At 36.6% G+C, this 23,211-nt stretch overlaps 1 protein-coding gene across 5 annotated transcripts in view; it reads right to left on the bottom strand.

The window, feature by feature from the left end:
• LOC591791 (trichohyalin) overlaps positions 1–22,012 on the bottom strand; it is an 82,755-nt gene extending 60,743 nt beyond the window's left edge. For 4 of the 5 annotated variants that reach the window (XM_011670136.2, XM_011670137.2, XM_011670140.2 and 1 more), the window contains exons 1-3: positions 21,630–22,012; positions 7,096–7,169; positions 4,901–4,958 (exon numbers count right to left, since the gene is read on the bottom strand). In XM_011670136.2, the coding sequence (XP_011668438.2) occupies positions 4,901–4,958; positions 7,096–7,169; positions 21,630–21,722 (225 nt within the window). In that variant the 5' untranslated portion in view covers positions 21,723–22,012. The remainder of the gene's footprint in view (positions 1–4,900; positions 4,959–7,095; positions 7,170–21,629) is intronic. The other variant, XM_011670138.2, reaches the window with a different exon arrangement.
• Between the last annotated feature and the right edge of the window lie 1,199 nt (positions 22,013–23,211).

Raw genomic sequence — 23,211 nt, 5'->3', positions numbered from 1 at the left:
CACCGGATTACGAGACCACTGGTCTACCGACTGAGCTATCGCGCCTCGTTTTCTAGAACCAAGTTTTGATTTTCATGTGTCGCTAATTTATAAAACAAATAATGCACTTGACCCTGTTGTGCGTAATGTAAGTCTAGACTCTAGTGTACGCTCAGTTTCTTCAGATGGCAAACCTCACATGCACTGCATTCACCACCAACGAACGCTGGGCTGTGCGTTAAATTGACAGGGGCCGAGGTCTATTATTAAAATTTAATTTAAATTAAATTATTTATCTAGACCCTCTAGGCCTAGGGGCCTAGATCTACGAATTAATTAGACCTATGCCCTACCACTGTCCTTGGAAATCATAATAAATAATTTAAAACAAGAATAGATCTAGACTAAGAGTTCTTTCTTCTGTCTCTGAACTCTGAACTCTAACTGAACTCTGCTCTGCATCTGTGCAGTTGTTGGACACAGACAACATGAACATTTTGAGCTCAACATTCATGAGAATTGAGAGTGACACAATTAATGAGACACGCATGACTTTGACAATTGACTTGTTTACAAATCAAAACTTTCAAACAGACTTGTCTAGATCTAGTCGACTAGATTATTGCAGAATGCAGTGTGGACAAGTGTAATTTTTGTTATACTGCCTCTAGCTCTATTGTACTATCACATATACATCGTTGCATGGTTAAAAAGTTTTAATAAGCTTGTCAATCAATTAGCTGCATGCATGCTGCAATGCAAGACAAGAGTGCAACACGTACACTGCACCGCCATATCCAAGTGCCATAGCGACGCTACACGCGGACCGGTACCTGGCGGGGGTTACAGGAGGCCGTCTAGGCATGCAGTCATAATCTAGTCGAGCGCGAGAGCATGCCCAGCCAATCAACAATACCATCCATCTCCCGTGTTTCTGCGTTTTAGAAAAGCAAATTTCGAATTAAAACATACCTAAGAATGTCACCGAGAGAAGGGAAAGTCCAGATGTACGGAAAAAATCGTCGGCTACTTAAAATTCAAAATCTGACAGGGATTTTAGTGGTATGTTCACAACGTCGTATTTCGTCCGCATCCACACAAATTTCAACAAGTTACAACGATGACCGGACTAACGCTATCGATTTGCTATTGTGAGAAAATAGGACTCTACCACTCTGGTCATACGTACATTTTCTACAAGCGGTACTTCTTTTTATGATTTCTATTTAAATTAGGTTATAATCTAAGGTATAAAAAGTACCAAGATATTCATATAAACTTATTTCTTCTCTTTTAATCTCTTCTAATTTTGTTTTCTATTTATACATTTTAGTTTCTATTGAACAATTAGTACATAGTATACCCTCCAATGAAATAGAATCGTTCCAAGTTGCACCTGCCTCAGCTCACAGCATACATTCCTCGCATTTTTTGACAATGCTAAAGTTTATTGGTAAAAGAGCTGTTGTGGGTTTTATGATATCTAGATGACCCCAACCCCAATTAGCTTACAGAAGTACAATTTCACCCGCTGCAATGTGGTTGATGAAGTTGTTTGTAAATTATTTATTCCCCGTTTTTTTTTCTTTCTGAGAAGGGTTGGGGTTTGTCAAATTGAGTAGTGTGTGTGGGGGGGGGGGGGGGTAGGCATATTGTGTTTCATGCAATGCCTGTACTTGTAGTAATTCTTTGAACAAGACCATAATTGAAATTTCAAGTCATTCCATTAGTTCGATCTCAATTTCAATAATCTCTGTGTGTATTATAATCGTCTTTGAGGTATTAGTTGTCGAAGAGCAACGTTGCGTCATATATATTATATCATCATCAATAACTCTGGCAATAATCTAATCGTGCACCATATCGGTCATTGGTAATTTATAAGGATTAAAGAAGTTTTGTTTTTCTAAGAAGAATACAACAATCATCAGCTATTACCAGGATTACGCAGACTATAGTATCCTGTGACTGAGTCATGATTATTATATACCACAAAACTATGCGACTGGTCATTAATCAACGCAAAGACGGGCGGGGTCCCCCTACTCTAATTAATGACGTCCAACGCAAATCACAATGGCCTTCGACCGGACCCATCGATTCACACCCCCCCCCCCCCCCCCCCCCCCCCCCCCCCCCCCCCCCCCCCCCATCACGGGATTAATAGTATGTTGATTGGTGTAGGGCTTTTAAGCCTTAATGAGTGACTTCCGAGAATAGATCAGGAGCGCGATCACACGCACTTCATCTCCACTATTTTGCTCGATACAAGCTCGATACACAAGATAATAGTTTAGTCCCTGGTTTAACGTAAACAGAACAGAAAGAACAGGTGCCGAAAATGAGCTAAAGTCAGGGGGCCGTAAACATTATTAGTATACCCAATTACAGATTGTCGCATTACTCGCAGTTATTATTATTTTTTTATTAATTCATTTATCTATTTCATGTGTATCTTCCTATTTATTTATTTACTCATTTATTTATTTATTAATATTTATCTATTTATTCATTCATTTATGATCTATTATAGGGCTAGGGTGCGCTAATCAGAGAATTTGTACCTTAATAGTTATCTTTGTTTTCGTTCCAGTCTTAAAACAATAGCTGAATATTCTTAATACCAATTCGACTATTATGTTGTAGCCTATCGACTTGTCAAATTGTCTGTAAGGAAATTTCTAACCATATCTCGAGATATTTCTTTTGTTAATGTGAGAATACATAGCATAGCCTTGTTGGGGGGGGGGGGGGCATAACAATAATTTCTATCATTTCGACCGGCTTATTGGACTTTTCTCTGAATGGCCTCTCAATGAAATCGGGAGAATGGGGTGTTGCTCATTTCTTTGTCAGAACTCACAAGAATATAATTTGCAGCACAACCAAACCCAGTTGGTTGGTTGGTTCTTCGTTTAGATGGCGCTCTTCAATCTCAAAGATTATTTGCGCCAGTCAATTTCGTGTATAGCTTTGGCGTGGGCTTCGGAAATCAAGCCCACGAGCGACTTTCCTTGGTGAAATGATATTAATAGTGATATGGTTTTATAAAAAAAAAAAAAAAAAAAAAAAAAAAAAAAAAAAAAAAAGTTTTTGCCAACAAACTTGATCAATAGAGGGCGCCATACTACCCTAGATTCAGTCGTTATTACAACATCAAAAATAACTCAGTGGACAATTATTATGTATTATAGATTTTCGCTATCCTTTTTTAACAAAATGTGTAGAAATGTGTAAATGGTATCAATCAGGGGCGACATAACAGGCAAAGGTGTGAGTGCTCTCTTAATAGATGGACCTAGGATTTGGGCAGAAAGTAGTACAAAATGTGCTTCCCAGACATTATAATTATAATAATAATAATAATAATCCAAGTCAATTCTGTTATTACTTCTTTTTCTTCTTCTTCTCCTCATTTTCCTTTTGTTTTGTTTTGTTTTTGTTTTTATTCTTCTTTCTCTTCTTCGTCTTCTACTTTTTCTTATTCTACTCTTTCTTCTTCTTCTTCTTTTTTCTTCTTCTTCTTCTTCTTCTTCTTCGTCTTCTTCTTTTTCTTATTCTACTCTTTCTTCTTCTTCTTCTTCTTCTTCTTCTTCTTCTTCTTCTTCTTCTTCTTCTTCTTCTCCTCCTCCTCCTCCTCCTCCTCCTTCTTCTTCTTCTTCTTCTTCTTCTTCTTCTTCTCCTCCTCTTCTTCTTCTTCTCCTCCTTCTTCTTCTTTTTCTTCTTTTTCTTCTTCTTCTTCTTCTCGCTGTGATAGATTTATGAGATATTATGAATTGTGAGGTCATTTCATTTGTTTGCTTATGCATCTGAAGTTCTCAACATACAGCTATGATGAACACATTTTTAGAAATAATCACTGGATACATCTCAAGAGACAAACAATGCCGGTCTCTTCCCGGTTCAAGTTCCGACAACTTCTCTGACGGTTCGCGAGACCGATACCTTCAGTCTCGCGGGCTGTCGGCCTCATGAGCATACTATCCTAAATGTATAGGCCTAAACATACACAAGAAAAGAGACACTGTCCTACTTCTAGCTATTCACTATGATCATGATACATAGCTTGAGGGGGCGTTGCTCGCCAAGCGTAAGAAATATAATATAAAGTGCATGATTAAAATAAATTTCGATTTCAGTTTCCCACCACGTAAATCGTGAATCACAGGAAAGCAAACACATTCGCAGAAATACAGTTACACAGGCTTCATCATCTAATATTTATCGAACAATTATTTGCTCGGTGTATGAGTATATACAATTATAACAACATGCCAAAATCTATTCAAATACCGCACATACAAAACAGGTTCAAAGTACAAATATTTTAGCCAAACTTGAGATAAAAGTCATGAGAAAAGTAATAAACAATACAAATGTTTGGGAGAGCGCAATAATAATATAAACTACAATACAATCGACAGAGGGGAAATAGAGAAGGGTATAGAGAGAGAGAAGGGAAAGAGACAGAGGGAAAAGGAGAGACAGATAGACGGATAGAGACAGAGAGACAGAGGGAAAAAGGGAGAGAGAGAGAGAGAGAGAGAGAGAGGGGGGGGGGGGGGGTCTGTAAATGTTTACTGATGATGTAATATCAAATGATGGAGAACATTTTTTTAAACAGACATAAAAAGTCATTTAGGCAAAAAAAGATGAAGAAGGATAAATCGGGTAACGAAAATTCTGCAGAAAATGTGTGATTTTGCGAAGTCTTTATTGTTGCCATGGCAAACTATTTAATGAGGCGGAGGAGCAAGGGCAAGGTCCCCCATTTCTCTCCTGGGTATGGAGTGGCAATTTTAGATTAATGCCTTGCATCGAACCAACGACCTATATATGCATTTCAAGTCTAGTGCTTGAATCATTCGACTATACGACACCTCTACAAAAGATCTTATATAGACATTACATTTTTACTTACCTGGTTTGAAAATCTATTTGGCCGTTTTACACACCCTCTCTTGATGGCGATTAGTAACCTGAAGATGAAAATATAAAATGAAAGTTAGAGAAGTTTGTTGATTTGCACTAATGCAAACAATTTGTTATAGTGACATCCTATAATTGATGCATGTATACACTGCGTGTCCTTCTCTGCTAGTAGCCTTTCGATGTCATTTTGTCAGTGGAATATATCTGCTAGAAATAACAGTACAATGATTGCATTTAGTCAAGCAAATAACGTTGATACATGCCCGATTAACAGGTGACAGTTTACCGATATTTTTTTTGAAGGAGAAACCGAGCCCCTGCACCCCACCCCACCCCACCACCTCCGCCCTCATGCATTGTACGCATATTCTGCTTGTATTTATGATGGCATAGATTCGCCATTCATTTTAAAGAAATTCCTCTTTCTAACAAAATTGAATAAGACACAGTCTTAGTCTCCCCACAGCTATATATAATATAACTGTCACAACAAAATACAGATTCATGTGTGTCGAGGCCGAAAGTTCATCCACAAAAATGACTTTGATAGACGTGTGTGAATTATGAACCCATAAACATTCTAAGGTACAAACTCGTTCTAAAGCCTTTTTAACAACGATAACCTTTGCAGACAGCAAGGAAAACACACATAAATACTTGTTCATTGACCCGCTAAACAATATCATTGTGATATTTTTTCCTTTTCTGATTTTCCCGGTCAACAGTTGAACGTCTATTCAGTTTGAACATTTGACCGATATTCATGGCACTTATGGAATTTCGGGGGCTTCTTCTAATTCTCAATAAAACAAAAAAATTAAAGGAAAATCAATCGGAGCTAATTGAAAAAGTAGGTCGTATAAAGTGTCTGGACTACAACGTCATAATACAGGTGGAAGGATAAAAAGATATAATATTTTATCGATTTCTTCTTGAAATTAGCCTACTTTGGTAGGCCATTTTGGATCAGGGAAGAAAGCTGTTTTGCTCTGTTGTGGACAACACCTTTCATGGACTTCATAATAATGACAACCTTGGGGTTTCCATTGACAAAATGTAGGACAAGTATTCGTGTCATTTCTGGTGACCACATAGTATTATTATTATTATTATTATCAATATCATGGTTGATAGTATTTTTTCAAGGGCCTCTGTGGCAAATCTTTGTTTGACTACGATTTATGAAAAAATAAGATTAGTATTAATAGTAAGACATTTTTTGTTATTTTACTTTTGTAAACTCCATGCAATTCAGCCCTTAATTGGGCTGCCATGTGGATTCTTTTAAAACAAACACAATTTCAATTCAATTTAATACTTGCTGAAAAACCACTGAGAAAAATAACGACATAATTATGAATAACTCGATGACCCCTTTTCAAGAACATGAACAACCCTGTCTTTCAAACAAGCCAAAGGTTATTGCAATAAGTTAGCCTATGAACAATAATCATAATGAGATAATATTTCTATTCCTATAATGAGCAAAATGTCGAAGCGAAACTGATATTAAAGCTATGACTTTGGTTTAGTTGATCAAAGAAACTGATGATTATGTTCGACTTTTGAAGAATGTAAATAATCTCAATTACTTCACTGAATATATCTCTATCTATAATGGATTTTACTATTCATTTGGGGTGTATACATAATTTAATACGTCAAAAAGATCGACAAAAAGGTGGGTATCAGAATATACGAATTATAAAATTAGAATTATCCTCATTTTGTGGTGCGCGTGTGTTGGGGAAGGTTTTTTTTAGGGATAGGGGGTAGGGGGAGAGGGAGTTTGAGGTAGTTTATGTTATATTGTTTTCATTCTGTCATTATTCTGTCCTATTATTCGAAACGTATGGGCTTGTTTTTGTATTATCTATAAAAATGTAATTTGTTTTCTATGAATTTCTTCAATGGAAGCACGATAAATAATATTATTTTTAAAAAAATCCTTCATAATTATTTTGCATATATAAGCTTACGTACACCCATGCCCCCCCCTCCTCTCTCTCTCTCTCTCTCTCCCTCTCTCTCTCTCCCTCTCCCTCTCTCTCTCTCTCTCTCTCTCTCTCACTCTTTCTCGCTCTTTGATACACTCGAACTCACAACAAAACTTTTCTCAATTCCCAGTTATTTTCTTTCTAGCGCAATGAGTCACTCTGGAACGACTTTGTTTTGTGTACTTACTCGCAGAGGAGTACTCCATTCAAAAGCGACTTCTGAAGGTCCTTCGGATCCGTCAAATCACGGTATGTCACTTCCTGAAAAAGGAAAAGAAAAGGAAAAAAAAGTCATTTTTTAATTTTTGTTTTCACGTGGGAAGAATAAGATTCTTTACAAGTTTAATTTTCTCGGAAATGAAATTGTACAATTGTAAAATGAAACTTATAACTTACGACAACATCTTTAAGCCAAACAAAGAAGACGTGCTTCTCGGAAAAAGGAGCAGTGAAATAATATGTACAAATTATAAAAACGAACTTTAAGTTGAAAATATGGAATTGTGTCTAACAATTTCGTGTTTTTTCTCCCCTCTCTCCCTCTCTCGCTCTCTCTCTCTCTTTCTCTCTCTCTCTCTCTCTCTCTCTCTCTCTCTCTCTTCCTCCCTTCCCATCTCTACCTCTTTCAATCGTCCATTGTTTGTCATGTGATGGGGGGGGGGGGGCATTTCCTTCATTGCCCTTCGCAGCTTCTGGTTGACAACAAACAATTCATATATTTTATTTGCATTAGATCAATTGCACAATTATCATTAGGGCCTACAGATGAAATAGTAATACGTTTCGTCATATGACAAAGATTAAAATAGTGAAATTTGCCTCAGCTATTCAAATCGCAGAAAAATTGGAGCTAATCAATGCTTTATGATACAGTTGAATCAGTATTTGCATAGTTCATTGAAGATGACAATAGCAAGAGAAATGTTGCGTGCAGAGCAAAATAAAAATCAATTTGGGGGCAGATGTTTGTGTATACCCACAGTGCCGCGACGTACCATTGTTTTCTGTAGCTTTATGCATTATCTCATAATTCGGAGCTGTATAAAATGACACAGAATGTGTGGGTAGAAAAGCAAAATAACTCCGCAATTTGAATCCAAATCATACTACAATAACTACACTGGGTTTATAACAGACACGAAAAACAGGCATTTTATACTTAAATAGGCAACCTGTAACCTGTAGTCCAAGTGTTACATATGAATTTCTTATACATGGACATAATTATGTGCGTAGGGAACATTGATTTCATAGGGGGGGGGGGGGGCGTCAACCGTAGTATTAGTGCATGTAATCTAAATATACAAAGCTATGGATGCGATGGGGAGGGAGTGGTCGTATCGTAGCCTTTTTAAGCTCCGTTAACCCTATCCCGTTTTTAAAAATCTTTTTCTTGATTTTCCCTTATTATATCCTTAATTTCACGAAGCGATTGGGGAATGGGCATGTGGATACGCCATTGTCCTCGAGAAAAAGAAAAAATACCGTACTCCTGGACCAGGACATAATGACTATAACGGGGGAGGATACAGATTAACATTCTTTCTATACTATTCAAATGGAAAAGTCGCCCTATTTGAGTATGTGGAAGACAAACAGAGAATGACACACACGGTCATGACAGTGAAACACTGTTCAAGATCATTTTGGAATACAGAGTAAGAGAGCGGGCAGGACTATTTGTTCACCATTTCAACAATAAAAGAAATCTACCAGAGAACACAAATTCACTTCCTTTTCATGAATGCCCTTTCATGCCACGAGGCTCGAGTACATGTCACTCCATTTCAACATATTCTAATGAAATCAGAATTTGTACAATGAACCTTGAAAATAATATTTCAAAGAGGGAAAAAATGCGTCCTGAACTACCATTGTGAATGACGTTACTTTTCCTTGACATTAAAATTCTTGCCCTGGTTATTCATAAAAGTGCGTTCGCAAGGTCATTCGAGTTCTGATATTGCAGACAAAAAATATATGTAATTGTTTTAGCACAGACTTAGAGTTTTGACTAGAACAAGCAACTGGCATTTATATTTCAGCATGGCCGATAACCATGTACCATGTTATATTCTAAATATCGAAATCATAACAAGCAAAATTCGTTGACGGTTCTAATGGCCTGTCCAAATCGATGACTACTTGTCGCCGAATTTCTCAAATAGTCTGCATTCACATTTTGTCAGGCCTGGCCGTCAAATTGAGTCCTAAGATTTATCCTCAATTATATGACAATAGAAACAATAACGTTGTTTTTAAATTTACTATGATTATAGAGTAAATGACCATGATACAATTGTTTCGACCTTTTTAAGGAGTTCTATACATAAAACATTGGTTCCTAAATGTTAAATGAAACATACTGAAAAGTTCCACAAGCAAAATGATCATCGGATTTACAAACGTCCCCCTATTTGTTCGTTTGTTTGTGGTTTTGTTGTTGTTGCTATAACGAATGACCTGGATTATTTTTGAAAAGGGCTTGTAATCATGTGTATAAATCATATAATCGTAAAAAGCAAAGGCGCATAGCTATATGGAAAGCGGGGACATGTTCTCCCCCCCCCCTCATTCCCCTTTTTGTGAGAGAGAGAGAGAGAGAGAGAGAGAGAGAGAGAGAGAGAGAGAGAGAGAGAGAGAGAGAGAGAGAGAGAAAAAAAAGAGGGGGAGGGGAGGGGAGAACGCAAAAAGAAGACGACCCTTCTTCCATATACTATTCATTCAACTCGATGGGTCGTAATCATTATTGGTTCCAAAATCACAGTCGGTTTCCTTAAGTTCTCTTTCGGATTTCACCTATATAGTAAGTGAGGTGCCCCATCAGTGCCCACTCACGGCTACGCCACTGATAAAGATGATAAAGAATAATACAAGTAAAGAATTCCAAAGAGGGTAAACCGATTTTGAACGTGCGTCTACATGGAGGTATAGATCAATAATCGAGATATTCGAACAAAAGTAAAGTCATGATTGATCACAAACTTTTGACCTTTTTTGACTGCCAGAACGATTTGTAGCTTTATGCATAAAAGAAGAAAAAAAGAATGGTATTACGAACAAAAGCGGCAGAAGTTATTTTAACAATACTGTGGAATGTTTCATTATCTGCTTAGAATTTAGATACCCTTGACTAGCCATACGTCAAATTTCTTCTCTTCTTTTCGTTATTGTGGGAAGACTAAGTCTTATGAGTATTAATTTTGTATATACCATAGCCAAAGTTCTGAGATCATTTTTTGTGTGGCACGCCATTGAATGTTCGTTCTTGTGAGCAGGGTCCCAAACGAACAGAGTGTGTCATGAAAATCAATAGCCTTTGAGTCTTTTAGGAACCTTATTCAACTCACATTGGTAGTGCTACCTATCATAAATACTACTTCTACTACCTTTACGACTAAAAAACTACTACTAACACAACTACTACTACTACTACTACTACTACTATACTACCACTACTACTGCTGATGCTGATGCTGCTGCTACTGCTACTGCTGCTGCTGCTGTAACTATTACTTCCATGATGTAATACATAATACAAAATGTTACATTACTACCCAGGCTGTTTATTATGACAAAACCTAAAGCATTTAAGGAATTTTTGGTCATACCGGGTACCCATTTACTTCACCTGGGTGAATTTAAACGTGGTGAAATAAAGTTACTTTTAGCACATAATAAGCAACTCAAAGTTTTATCCCCCTACAACAGCACTTCAGTTTTATTCTATTGCTGTGAACAGAATATCAAACCTCGGCACACGTATAATCATTATTATTTTATGCACCACCGTGTATTATCTGTCCAACTTTTCACATTTCCGCATTGATGCAGTTTCCACCAAACTGTGACGAAACGTTCTTTTATAAAGCATGTTGAGAACAGATTCAAATGATCATAATAACCTCTGATAAGATCTAGGCCTATTCTTATAACAAAAAAAAGATTACCACGGTAATGAAAACGAAAAGAGTGGAGTGAACGAAAATTTTAAGTGTTACCACGGTTTCCAACGAAGTGTAACGAATTAAGAGATTATTTTGTGACCATCGATTTGAAGTAAACTATTGGGTCATAGTTTGCCTATACAATTTTATAAGGCAAATACGCCTTACAGGAGGGCATTTAGTTGGATATTTCTATTTCCAACTATGAAATATTTTGTTTCAGTTAGCATTGCATGTTTGATTTTTGGTAATGATTAGGGTTTTTTCGGGAGAGGAGGGGGGGGGGGGCGGTTGGCTGATGTCAACATTTTTGAGTGAGTCCTGCCCCGAAATTATTCCATGACATAAGAAATTATGTCATGAGCAACGTGTAAAGGATATATTTGTTTTGCTTTTATACATTGAAGATTCAAGGGGGGAAACAGTTGAGAAAAAAGGGATATGCTGATTTGATTTTTATTGAGACGATTGATCACATTTAGATTAGAGTTGGGCTTTCTATGGTGAAAGATAAGATTATGCACACTTTGGAAAAGAGAATAAAGGTACAACATATTTATGATATAGACCAAAGACTTCTTGAATAGCAACCCTTTTCGTATAGGTGAAAATAGAGTGACACTTAAGCACCATAGAAGCTTCGATATTGAAACTGTATACCCAGTAACTTTTGGAAAGGTGCAATGCAAAAACTAAATGGTACAGCGATGCACCATGGATAAGGGTGCAGAACTATTTAAAATCCACCATAACCTTTGAGTTTAATAGTGCATTCCTGTAGCACAGTGACAAATAATTGAGCTAAAAACATAATAGTTCTGTCTATATTAGCTTCCTCATTCACTACTGACAGCCTGCGTTCTGAAGTGGCAGTGTTAGACAAGATAATCTTCTTTAAAATCTTAAAGCCGATTTGACACATATCTTCCTTGATGCTCTGTAAAGCGCTTGTAACCCCCCCCCCCCCAGAAAATCAACAGACAAAGGAGGGAGAGGGAGAGGGAGAGAGAGGGGTAGTTTGGGGAGGGAAGATGGAGAGAGAAGGGAAGAAGAAGGGGAGGGGAAGCTAAAGAAAGGGAGAATATATGAGAGGGGATAAAGGGGATGATAACAGAATATAGAAGAGAGAAGGTCGTATAGGGGCGCATAAAGGCCAAATGAAAAAAAGAGGTGCAGAAATGTTGTAGTCCTAACTCCCCCCACCCTCCAATGCACACACACTCAATCATTTTCACTTATTTCATTAATTTCATGCATCATTGAATATTGTAACATTGTCATCTCTAGTTGTTTAACAACAAGAGTTCAAAAAGGATTAATATGCAAACGGATCCGTTTAATGTGTATAAGGCTTCTGGAACATCGTTAAAAAAAAGGGGGATGTGCGCGTAGGCGGAGACAATAAAGGTAGCATTGTATTTGATGACAAGGTATGTACATACTAGGATATTATCTCATAATATATGTTAATCGAGAAAAAAAAGGAGAAGGTAGAGTAGAACAGAAACTAACGACGAAGAAGCTGTGGATTTTTTTCTCTCTCTTTTTTTTTTGGGGGGGGAGGTTGGGGTTAGCGTTTTAACGAGGTGTTTGATCCTCTAATTATCGATTTACTTATTAGCGATGCATGGGGTTTCAAATCCCTGACATGCATACTTTGTTCTGACATTAAATCCCTACCCATTCAGTTAGGTTATTGACATATACGGAGAGTGAGTTAGTGAGTGTGTGTGTGTGAGAGAGAGAGAGAAAGAGAGAGAGAGAGAGAGAGAGAGAGAGAGAGTTAAAACTAAAAAGGTAGCAACCATTGATCTAAACGACGTGGATATACGGCCCAAGATCATTGAAACTCGAAATATTAAGACAAAAAACACAATGTTTATAGCTATTGCCGATTCCTTACTTCTCTATTATAATATATTAGATATATTTACCTGTGAATTGTGATTGCATCAAGTATGTTCAAACGAAGAATAAAACATGATAAAATGAATTAAATATACATATATTAATTTTCTAATTGTGTAATTATTTTGTATATTTAGCTGAATTTCTCTTTACTTTTTGTTGCAATTTTATCTGATGTTTTCCGCATCTTTTTTATTACTTTTTGTTGTTGTTACTGCTGTTCAAATGTCTCATCTCAAACTTTTGGTATCTGGAGCTACGAGCTTCGGATAGTTTGGTCTATTATAAACCATATTCTTTTTATTTGATTTCATTCTCCTCTTTCCTGTTAATCTACTTGACATTTGGTAGAAATAATTATATAATTGTTCTACTTCTTTATTATTTTATATAAATATATTTATTCATTTATTAATGTACTCATTATTCATCTATCTTTATTTCTATCTATTCATTCATTTGATATGCTATTGTTTCATTTGTCATTATTAGCCTATTTGGTTTGTCTTGTTTTGTTTTGTCTTTTTACAAAAACGCGATTCTTTGAAAAGTAAAACGAAATGGAAAAAAAATGTAAAAGTTTTTCCATCCCTTTATACATTTTAGAGGTTTATGAGTACCAGAATAGACGGATGCAGTCTATTTTTCTTAAGCAGACATGTAACACTATTCTTTAAATTCCGACATAATACAAGATAAAGGTTTAAACATTTAAATGTTTCAATGAAAACAATTGTGTTTTCCACCGAGGACAACTTTGTCAAGCATGATTATTTTCCAGACATCCTTGTCTTAAGACTACTTGAAAAACAAAGAAGTAATCCCTTGAGACTACTACATACTTAACACTTGAAGAACAAGCAAGAATTTGTGAGCAAAAGTGTGTGTGATGAAGAGAGAGAGAGAGAGAGAGAGAGAGAGAGAGAGAGAAGGAGAGAAAGAATACTTGAATACATTAGCAAATTTTGGAATAAGTATACAAGATAGATATCAAATCACCATGATCACTTTATCATTAAGCAAAATCGCATTTTTTGAAAAAAGGGCTAATAATGACAAACAAATGTAAATAGAAAGATTATATAGATAAATACATAAATAAATAAATGAATAAATAAATACATAAAGAAATGAATATATAAATGATTAATTAAATCGATAAAATAATTCATTCGACCACATAGAAGTAAATTAATAGGAAAGAGGAGGATGAAATTAGACAGAAAGAAAATGGTTCAAAATAGACGGAAAGATCCGAAAGCTCGTAGCTCTAGATGCTAAAACTTTGAGATGTAATATTAAAACATAATCAAATTAATAGTAACCACCTTAACAAATAAAGGGCGAATTAAAATACCCAAAGTGGAGGCAGATCAGAATTTACTCCTAAATCATAATCCAGATTTGGAGCCCAAAATCCTGGTCCTTTTTATTTTGTTTTACAAAAAGAATATTCTCGAAGACCTTGGATAAAGCACTTGGAGCTTGAACAGAAAATTTGTAAAAGAAGGACAACCTTTTTGCCAAGGAAAGTGTAAATAGTAAACATATAGAATGTGGAACAATATGCATTCTTAGAATGCTCTGTACTCTTCATTCGTAAGGAATGTATTTTCTTTTTGTTTGCGTTTCGGAGACAATGTGGGCCGATAATGTGTGTTTTCTATCTGAAGTGAAGGAGTTGCTCAATCATAGTCAAAATTCTATTATTCTACATGAAAAAGGCAAAGGGTCACAAGTAGGACTCTCAAGTTCATGACAAGTTTACCGAAGAGTTCAATATCTTATTGCTGGGGTTGATGTTTCGCCTAATTGATGGGAAAATATGTAAGAAATGTTATTTAATTACATTGTAGAGAAAGGGACAACAGCAATTAGTCGGAAAATCATTAAGAATAATAAGCAAATAGGGTGAATAACAATTAAAGGTGGAAACAAAAGCAAGGGTAAGAATAATATTCTCTCTTAAAAGTATATTTAACGCAACATTCACCTTTCATATAATCACCAGGAACATACTATACGAAGTTGATGAGAACCACCTTTTTCCAAATAAGAGAAATGTGAAGGTTTTTCACAAGCACTTTACACTTCTGAACAAATGAAACCATGCAGTGTATATAAAGGTTTTAATTTTGTCATCACATTCAGCAAAATCAGTAACCCCACCCCCCTTTTACTGGAATATGATTAAAAGTACATTTTAAAGAGGCTTATACCTCTTACGCCTATTTGGGATTTTTCTGGTGAATCGTAATACTTGTTCATCTTTAAATCTGGTATTGATAACAATCAAGTGGCAAATGTTAGGCAAGACGTAGGCCTTGAGCCTACGTCTTGTTAAGTAGCAAATTATCACTTATTCGATACATTATAGAGAAGATAGTAGACGGGAGAGAGACATCAGCGAGAGGAGAGAGAGAGAGAATGAATGAAAGAGAGAGAATGAGAAAGAGAGAATGAGAGAGAGAGAAGGAGAGAGAGAGAGAGAGAGAGAGAGGGGGGGGGGGATTGGGGTGCAATATTTGAGGTAGGTATATTACATTATCATGGAGAGGGAAGGATATATGGGAAGATTGTGATATCATGTTTAGAAAGAAATGGAAAGGAGGGGGGGGGGGATTCCCTTATGGAACAATCACAGTGTTGCCACACTATGTTCACATATTCAACTATGTGTAAACCGTGATAAAAATATGTGTTCACATTGTTGTTACAGTGTGGAGTTTCAGACCATGTGGTTTACCACATATTATCCACATAAACTGATATACTAAAAACAGAGTGACACATATACCAAAGTGCGATATGTACTGAACTATGTGTAAACTCTGTGTTCACATTATTGTCACAGTGTGGGGTTCACATAATGCAGTTTACCACATAGTCGTACATATTTAACACAGAGTGACACATATTTACCACAGTGTGGTATGTACTGAACTATGTGAAAACTATGTGCTCACAGTATTGTCAGAGTGTGGGTTTGGTTTACCACATAATCGGTCATATTTCACACAGACCGACACATATTTACCACAGTATGGTATATATTGAACTATGTGTTTACTCTGTGGCCACAATAATGTCACAGTGTGGGGTTCAGATCATGTGGTTTACCACATAGTCGTACATATTTAACACAGAGTGACACATATTTACCACAATGTGTAAAATCTGTGTTCCAAGTATAATTGTCAGTGTGAGATTTTTTAGATCATGTCGTTTACTACAAAATAATATCCACATATTCTGTGGGCTTATTTCCAGTTGAACCAGTTGATATTAAACTGGTCTAAAGGCATATATCTCCAGTTGTACCAGTTGAGAACTTGTCCGTGTGCATATTTCCAGTTGGAGCAGTTGACACCAGTTAATTTGCATAATGAATTTGGGGTGCGTGTAGATCTATGTTTTAATACAACGTATCTGAATTTAAAGCACATTTTTGAATTACTGATGATTTAGTTATATGCAATTCATGTTGAGAGTACTACAAAAAATAAATTGCCCATTATTAGGACATTTTATACTACTTTGTATAAATTAAATACAATTAAACATAACTTAGGGAAATATTAACTATGAACTAAATTATATTCAATAAAATACAACTATATGAACAAATATAAGATTACCTAATATAAATAAATCTACTTAATACCAATGCCCTTACATTGGAAATTGCAGTTGAACCAGTGATACTGTGTGAATTGTTGTCATTGGCAAAATCAATTAGTATAATTGCTACTAATAGCGTAAATTACTAATTAATTTCTTATTTGAAAGGTGTCGTAGACTATGTGGTGGATGCCACAGTATCAGACTATGCAGTATATGCCACAGTGTGTGGTAATTATGTGTTTGATCCCAGAGCGTGCTACCACATCTGGGCCACATATGATTTTGGGAAGTGTGGTAACGCTGTGGTGTACGATGTGCTGCGTACCACAGTGTGGTAACGTTGTGGTATACCACACTGTGTTATGCAGTTGCCACCACGGTGTTGTACGCACCACATAGTACACCACAGCGTTACCACATGTCCCAAAATCACATGTGGCCCACATGTGGTAGCACGCTGTGTACCACACTGTGTTTGACTATGTGGTACACAGTGTGGTAACACTGTGATTGTTCCATAAGGGTTGCGTTAAGAGGTGTTGTAAGTTTAGATCGAGAAAAGAGTGACAAGGTAGAGAGAGGGTACGTTGAAGGAGGGCATGTCAACAATTGTTACGTACCCGAAGAGGAAAGTGTACACACCTATATAAAGAGACACACAGAAAGAGAGAGAGAGAGAGGGTGGGAGAAAAAGAAGGACAAACCTGCAGAAAGTAAATATTACCCATTAGACGTAAAGGAATGCAAGGGTTTATTGATTTAAGCTGGGTAAGCTAGAAATAACCGATCTCATGTTGACATAAAAGAAGTATTTTGAAATACCCAAGCGTGTGTGGAAGATATATTATATATGATTCAGTGCCAATTCAAGCGAGAATAACCGGACAATGAGAATGGGGGTGCGCTGGGCCTTTTGTTACTTTACATTTGGGAGAGCCACACATTTTTTTCTCGCTTTTTTGTTGTTGTTGCGAGAAATGCGACCTCAATAACGAATGGTGGATGAGTGTCCTCATGTTCCCAGCACACTGCACATAGCTCAACCAAACTATCATGCATGACTTGTATGGGAGAGTTCGTGCTTCTCTAATCTGTCAAGATTATCATACAAATATGTTAACAAGCAGATTTCATAAGAGAAGCAGGAATTTAGGGCTTGGTTTGGAGCCATAAGTGCAAGCTAGAGGCCACAATCAGCAACTTGATGCAAGAGTACAATACTGTCTAACAATCTTTGTATTTGAACATTTAATTTAAATAAAATTAAGAAACTATAGAAATGAAGAGAAAATATATTGACAGCATATTTTATGACAGAAGGGGATTTAAGGCTTGGTGTAGAAGCCATAAGTTGCTCGAGGCTACGATCAGCAATAATGCAAGAGTCAAAATGATAATGGTTTATCACTGTAGGGTATAGTGTCTAAAAAGCTATGTATTTGAAAATTTAATTCAAATAAAAGAAAGAAATTATAAAAATGAAGAGAATATGTTGACAGCAGATTTTATAAGAGAAGGGGGATCTAATGCTTGGTGTAGAAGCCATAAGTTACTCGAGGCTACAATCAGCAATAATGCAAGAGTCAAAATGATAATGGTTTATCATTGTATAGGGTATAGTGTCTAAAAAGCTATGTGTTTGAAAATTTACTGCAAAAAAAGAAAAAGAAATTATTCAAAAAATATTTAATTCAGATACGGTTTGGAGTGCAAGTCAATTTTACAGACTATTTTGTCATCGTCTAGAGTGGAAAGCCATGCTAACAAAATGGTAGAACCCATTCCCAAAAGCAGTGCGTCCCAGAAAAAAACGAAACCGAGAACTATCGATGTTTTATCATAACTTAATCACAATTACAATTAATAAATGACACACATTTGTAAAGCTTAGAACCACCTCTTTCATTTGATGCAACTCATGTGATGCATATTTCACGTATGAGTGTTTAATAACAATTTGAAGAGAGGAAACCAAAAAGTCATTTAGCGGGAGGTATCTGAATTTCAAGGAGAAAATCACATTTCTAGAAACTTCAATTTCTGCCCTTTCATATGACACTTCAATCAGTATAAATGAGCCAGGAATTACAAAGTTCTGTTTGTTTAAAGTAATGCTTGCATTTCAATAATTTGATTAAACGAGTTCGTTTTCACTGACTGCCTGCCGTAGCAACAAACAGAGTTGACAAAAGACTTAACTCCGTTTTGTTGACGATCAGCTATGCATCAATTCTTTCGTCTTAAGGTATATCATCTAGATAAAGTAATTCCTAGCAGTTCAAAAAACAATGTACCAAAGTTTGCCAATGTGTTTTGTCTGAAACCCCGTTTTTTTTTTCTTACATCAACCATTGTTAACTTCGAGTAAAAAAACGGGCCTGTTAAATTGAACCCATTTTATGTTTTACAAAAAAAATATAAAAAATTAACACAATACTAACGACTCAGTATATTACCTGAAGGAATGTGCGTGTATTGGATTAATACATCAAAATCATCACGGTTTTAATGATCGGATTTAATACAAAATCTTCGTTTCTCATACCACGGTTTTATTCCCAAAACAGATGGATGCAAAATGAAAAGAAACAAGAAAGAAAGAGGGTGAAAGAGAGAGAAAAAACAGCAACAATCGGCTGTACGTGATGCTATTCTAACCGCCTCGGGACCGACTCCGTTCGGGTGCAGTAAGCCCTTGTCAAAAGCAAAATCTCCCAAAGGATCTTTACCTTTTCATTCAAATTTGAAGAAGAAAAAAAAAATGGAAAAAACCGTTGCGTACTTTAGAATGTTGACAGTAAATCAAAGTCCGTTTTTTAAACATTTTTTTAATGTGATTTTTCTTTTCCTTCTTCAGCGTTGAGTATCTAAAAGATGACAAATCGTTTCCTGCTTTGACCTAACATCTTGAACATTTCTAATATGTTATCTGTCTCGACTCTCAAGTGCCCATGTCGGAAGCTTATTTTGTCAATAAGCGTGGTAGATTATGTTGTACTAACGAATCTTTAAGGAATGTGATCAAAGGTTTGTTTTTCAGCAAAAATGAGCACATAACTTATCAGACCGCAAACAATTTTGTTTGAATTCCATAGTTGTAAGATAAAATGTGGGATAATGACTATTGACTTTTAAGCTTAATCCAGTGTGCATTTTGCAAGAAAACCATATGAATATATTGAAATATGATAAATATACATTTTCGTTTTTTCTTATGAGAAATACTGGCTATTAGAGGCAATTTCCATGACGTAGGCCATTGCCAATAATAATAATAATGAATGCAAACGAGTAAGGTTATCGAATGATAATTATTGACACATCCATCATAAAATAGCACATCGATAATCTAACGTAGAATTTGACATTTTCTGTACTGTCATAATAGAGATTGTGATTGATTTTGTTTAAATGAACACCCAAATAAGTGTTTTTAATCTCATATTTTGAAATGATAATCATTACGTTTACGAAACGGGGTTCGGGAGACGCGTGCGTATGTAAGGTGATATTTATCTATCATGCAGGATAATTATCAATACTGCAGTAAAATAATACAGTACCTCGGCTGAAAAAAAAGAGAAAATTTTACGAAGGCACATTTCAATACATATTGATTTATGCATGTACTTGTACGCATTCACAATGAAGGTCCAGACAAGCCCTACCCACCCCTCCCCCACAAAAATGTATCGAACCTTAAGGGGTGCAATAGTGGAAACATTAGGGTGAATTTCTAACATGTTTGCACCCTTCAATTGTTGAAAATACATTAATAAATCGTCACCTTGAAGGTTCAAATGATTCGATATTCAATTTGTTTGGTAATCACGTTTCCAGATTGTTTGATTGAATATTCATTTACAGGCAGCTAGCTACTGACGGTGCAACGTGTTTGGGCTCATACCATGAGCACCTCAGTCACACCGTCATCTGACAAAAGCACCGACCGATTAGTAAGTCATTGGGAATGATGTAATTTATCGGCCGATCTGTAGTCGGTAGTGTGTTAAGTTTACTTGGTGTGACAGGGGCATAAAAGTGCGCGAATTCTTGATGGAGCTTGGTTTCAAATTCAGTCGCCTGTATGTGTACACGTGCAAGTATGTTTTTCTATCCGGTGTCGTGTCAAATATCAGTCGATATATCATCACACGGTGTTGGTAACGCGTTGGCAACCGAGACTGAGAAATCACATTCAATTATTTTCCTTCTACAATGTTATGCCGAGCAGGCGAATTCGAAAAGGACCAACGGCGGTTTAAAGGGAGGCAAGCACTGACAAGAAAGGGGACTCTGTCAACAATCGCTATACTTCTGGAATCTTTTTTTTAATAAATTTTATTGTTTAACATACCGATTCCGAAACTGATATACTAAAGTAATGCCTTGAAGTTCGAGCCATAAAGGCAATTTTTAACACAAGTCAAATTCTTATCTTTCACCCGGACCCAAGCTACATGGGGCACACATTTCAAAACCAAATATCAACCGCAGTTATTACCTTAATACGTTTTGACCGGATCAATGCCAGTATCATTTCCAAACTTTTGAGAAATTGGACAATCAAAGAATATAACGCACTACGATTCTCCATAAACAGAACCACAACAAAATGAAATTCTGTTTAAGTCTTGAGATTCATTAAATCTCCCACTGTAATGATGGTTCTGCATGTCTGATTGGCAGAAAGTTTTCACATTACACCAAATGTTTTGCGAAATGGTGTGTTTACAACATTGACTCAGAAAAGGAGGTCCTGGCATTGTGTAAATTTCATTTAGAGAATATTCTCTACACAATATAATTGTTTGTCTTGAGTATTTTGTTGTCTAGAATGCTCTGGATTTGGGTTCGCCCCACCCCCACCCCCCCCCCCTCCCCCCAGAAAGAGAGAGAGAGAGAGAGAGAGAGAGGCGGAGGGCTACAATGTGCCTGACACCAGCATGAATATCATAGATATAGGAATAAACTGCTACCATGCGATACTTTTCGAGGAAATAATTCATGCTCAGACTGTGCAAACAACTTATTTGAATAAAATGGTACCGGATTTCGCAACTGCAATATTTCACATAGTTTTCGACCAGGAAGTATTTGTGGTGGCATTATAAAGGCGCCACTCCTTCGCTGTAGTAACACAATAGAAAGCCCTTGTGGTTACGCCGTGTGTACAGTTATGTGCTAATTATGGGTCTAGAACTAATTTTGTGGGCCTGAAACAACCTAATCAAAAACTCACCTTTATCCATCGGCCTGTCTCGGCGATAGCCTCGTCCAAGATCGCCTCAGGGTCGGGCATGAATTCCCCTTGCTCTTCGGTAGAGTCCCACATAGCGGCTGATTACTGTTCGGGGTCCGTTCACTTGAAGTACGGCGCACATTTGCCAGGCCGAAGTTATTCAAAAAAATGTTTGCTACCGTGTATACGTCGTCTGCTTGTGACGATTTAGCCACGGAAAAACTTCGAAATAAATCCGTCTCTAATCGTATTCCCGTTTTCAGAGGAGCTTTTGTCCGTCTCCTCTTCTCTGTTCACGCTCTCTGCCCATTGAATGCCCTCTTGAGCGTCAAAGTAAACACAAGATGAGCTAGTTGCATTGAAACTGTGTCAAGGAAATTATTTGACTAAAAAAAGAGTCTATATATCATTATATAGTAAAGTGAAATAACTGATATCCAAAAGTAGGCTACGGTGCTTTATATTCGTCTGGTTGAGAAAGCGCGAGACAATGTTTATGCCACTGTTAAACTATTCTTGTCTGGTCGCACTAGTCAGCCGCAACTCGTCAACCGTTTTTTGCGTGTTTGTTCTTTTTTTCTACAAACTTTTGGTAAAGAAAACGACGGGTGACACACGACCACAGAACTATTCAACTTTTCAGGCTTCAGCGAGTACGTCCTTATGACGTCACAACTTCATAAGTGGGAGGTACGTGATTGGTTGCATGTGCATGTGTTATCGGGATGACACAAACAAATATATCACAAATAGCATGCTGCTTAGCCAAAATTATCTGGTATTTGACAAAAGATTCATCACAGGACTGTGACACAAGTGATCTGACATGGTATTTAGGATCTGTATTAAGATTGGTCAAAAGAACTCGAGAGTAAGCACCTCTATTGAAAACAGTTGGGGATTCGGATAATAATAATCAGACGAGAAAATGAAAGAGAGAGTCGAGAGAAAGGGAGAGAGAAAGAGAGAGAGGGAGAGAGAGAGAGAGAGAGAGAGGGTGGAGGGAGAGAGGAAGATATATATACAGAGAGAGAGAGAGAGAGGGGGTGGAGGGAGAGAGAGAGGAAGATATAATATACAGAGAGAGCGAGAGAGAGAGAGAGAGAGAGAGAGAGAGGGGGGTGGGGAGGGGAGAGGAAGGGGAAGGATTGTAAAGCTGAAATAGTGAAAGAAGAAAGTGTGTTACTAAAACAAACAACACACAAGAAATAGACCTTTTCTTTATCCCCTTTAACGTGTTAATGTTCATTCGATTTATTCATCTATTTATCTTTTTTTACTTCCATAAGTATATATTTGATAGGGCATGTCACTCACCGAATACGGTGATTGATTTCAAAAGAAAGTCCAACTGAAATTAATATAAAAACAATATTTGTTGGGGGTGTAATAAAGACAAAAACTTATATCGGTTATTTGAATAGACTTTATTGATATGCCTTAACTCCAATGACTAAGTTTAGCAAAGTTGAGCACATCGTTACGAGTATATTTCTTCTCAAATCACAATAACTTCTTCACGTTGTATGTAACCCTCATATCTTTTAACACTATTATTAACTATTCAATTACAGATAATTAT

This window comes from Strongylocentrotus purpuratus, unplaced genomic scaffold, assembly GCF_000002235.5.
Source record: "Strongylocentrotus purpuratus isolate Spur 01 unplaced genomic scaffold, Spur_5.0 spur5_scaffold_11, whole genome shotgun sequence".
NCBI classification, from domain to species: Eukaryota; Metazoa; Echinodermata; class Echinoidea; order Camarodonta; family Strongylocentrotidae; genus Strongylocentrotus; species Strongylocentrotus purpuratus.
This window is presented reverse-complemented; position numbering and strand designations above follow the sequence as displayed.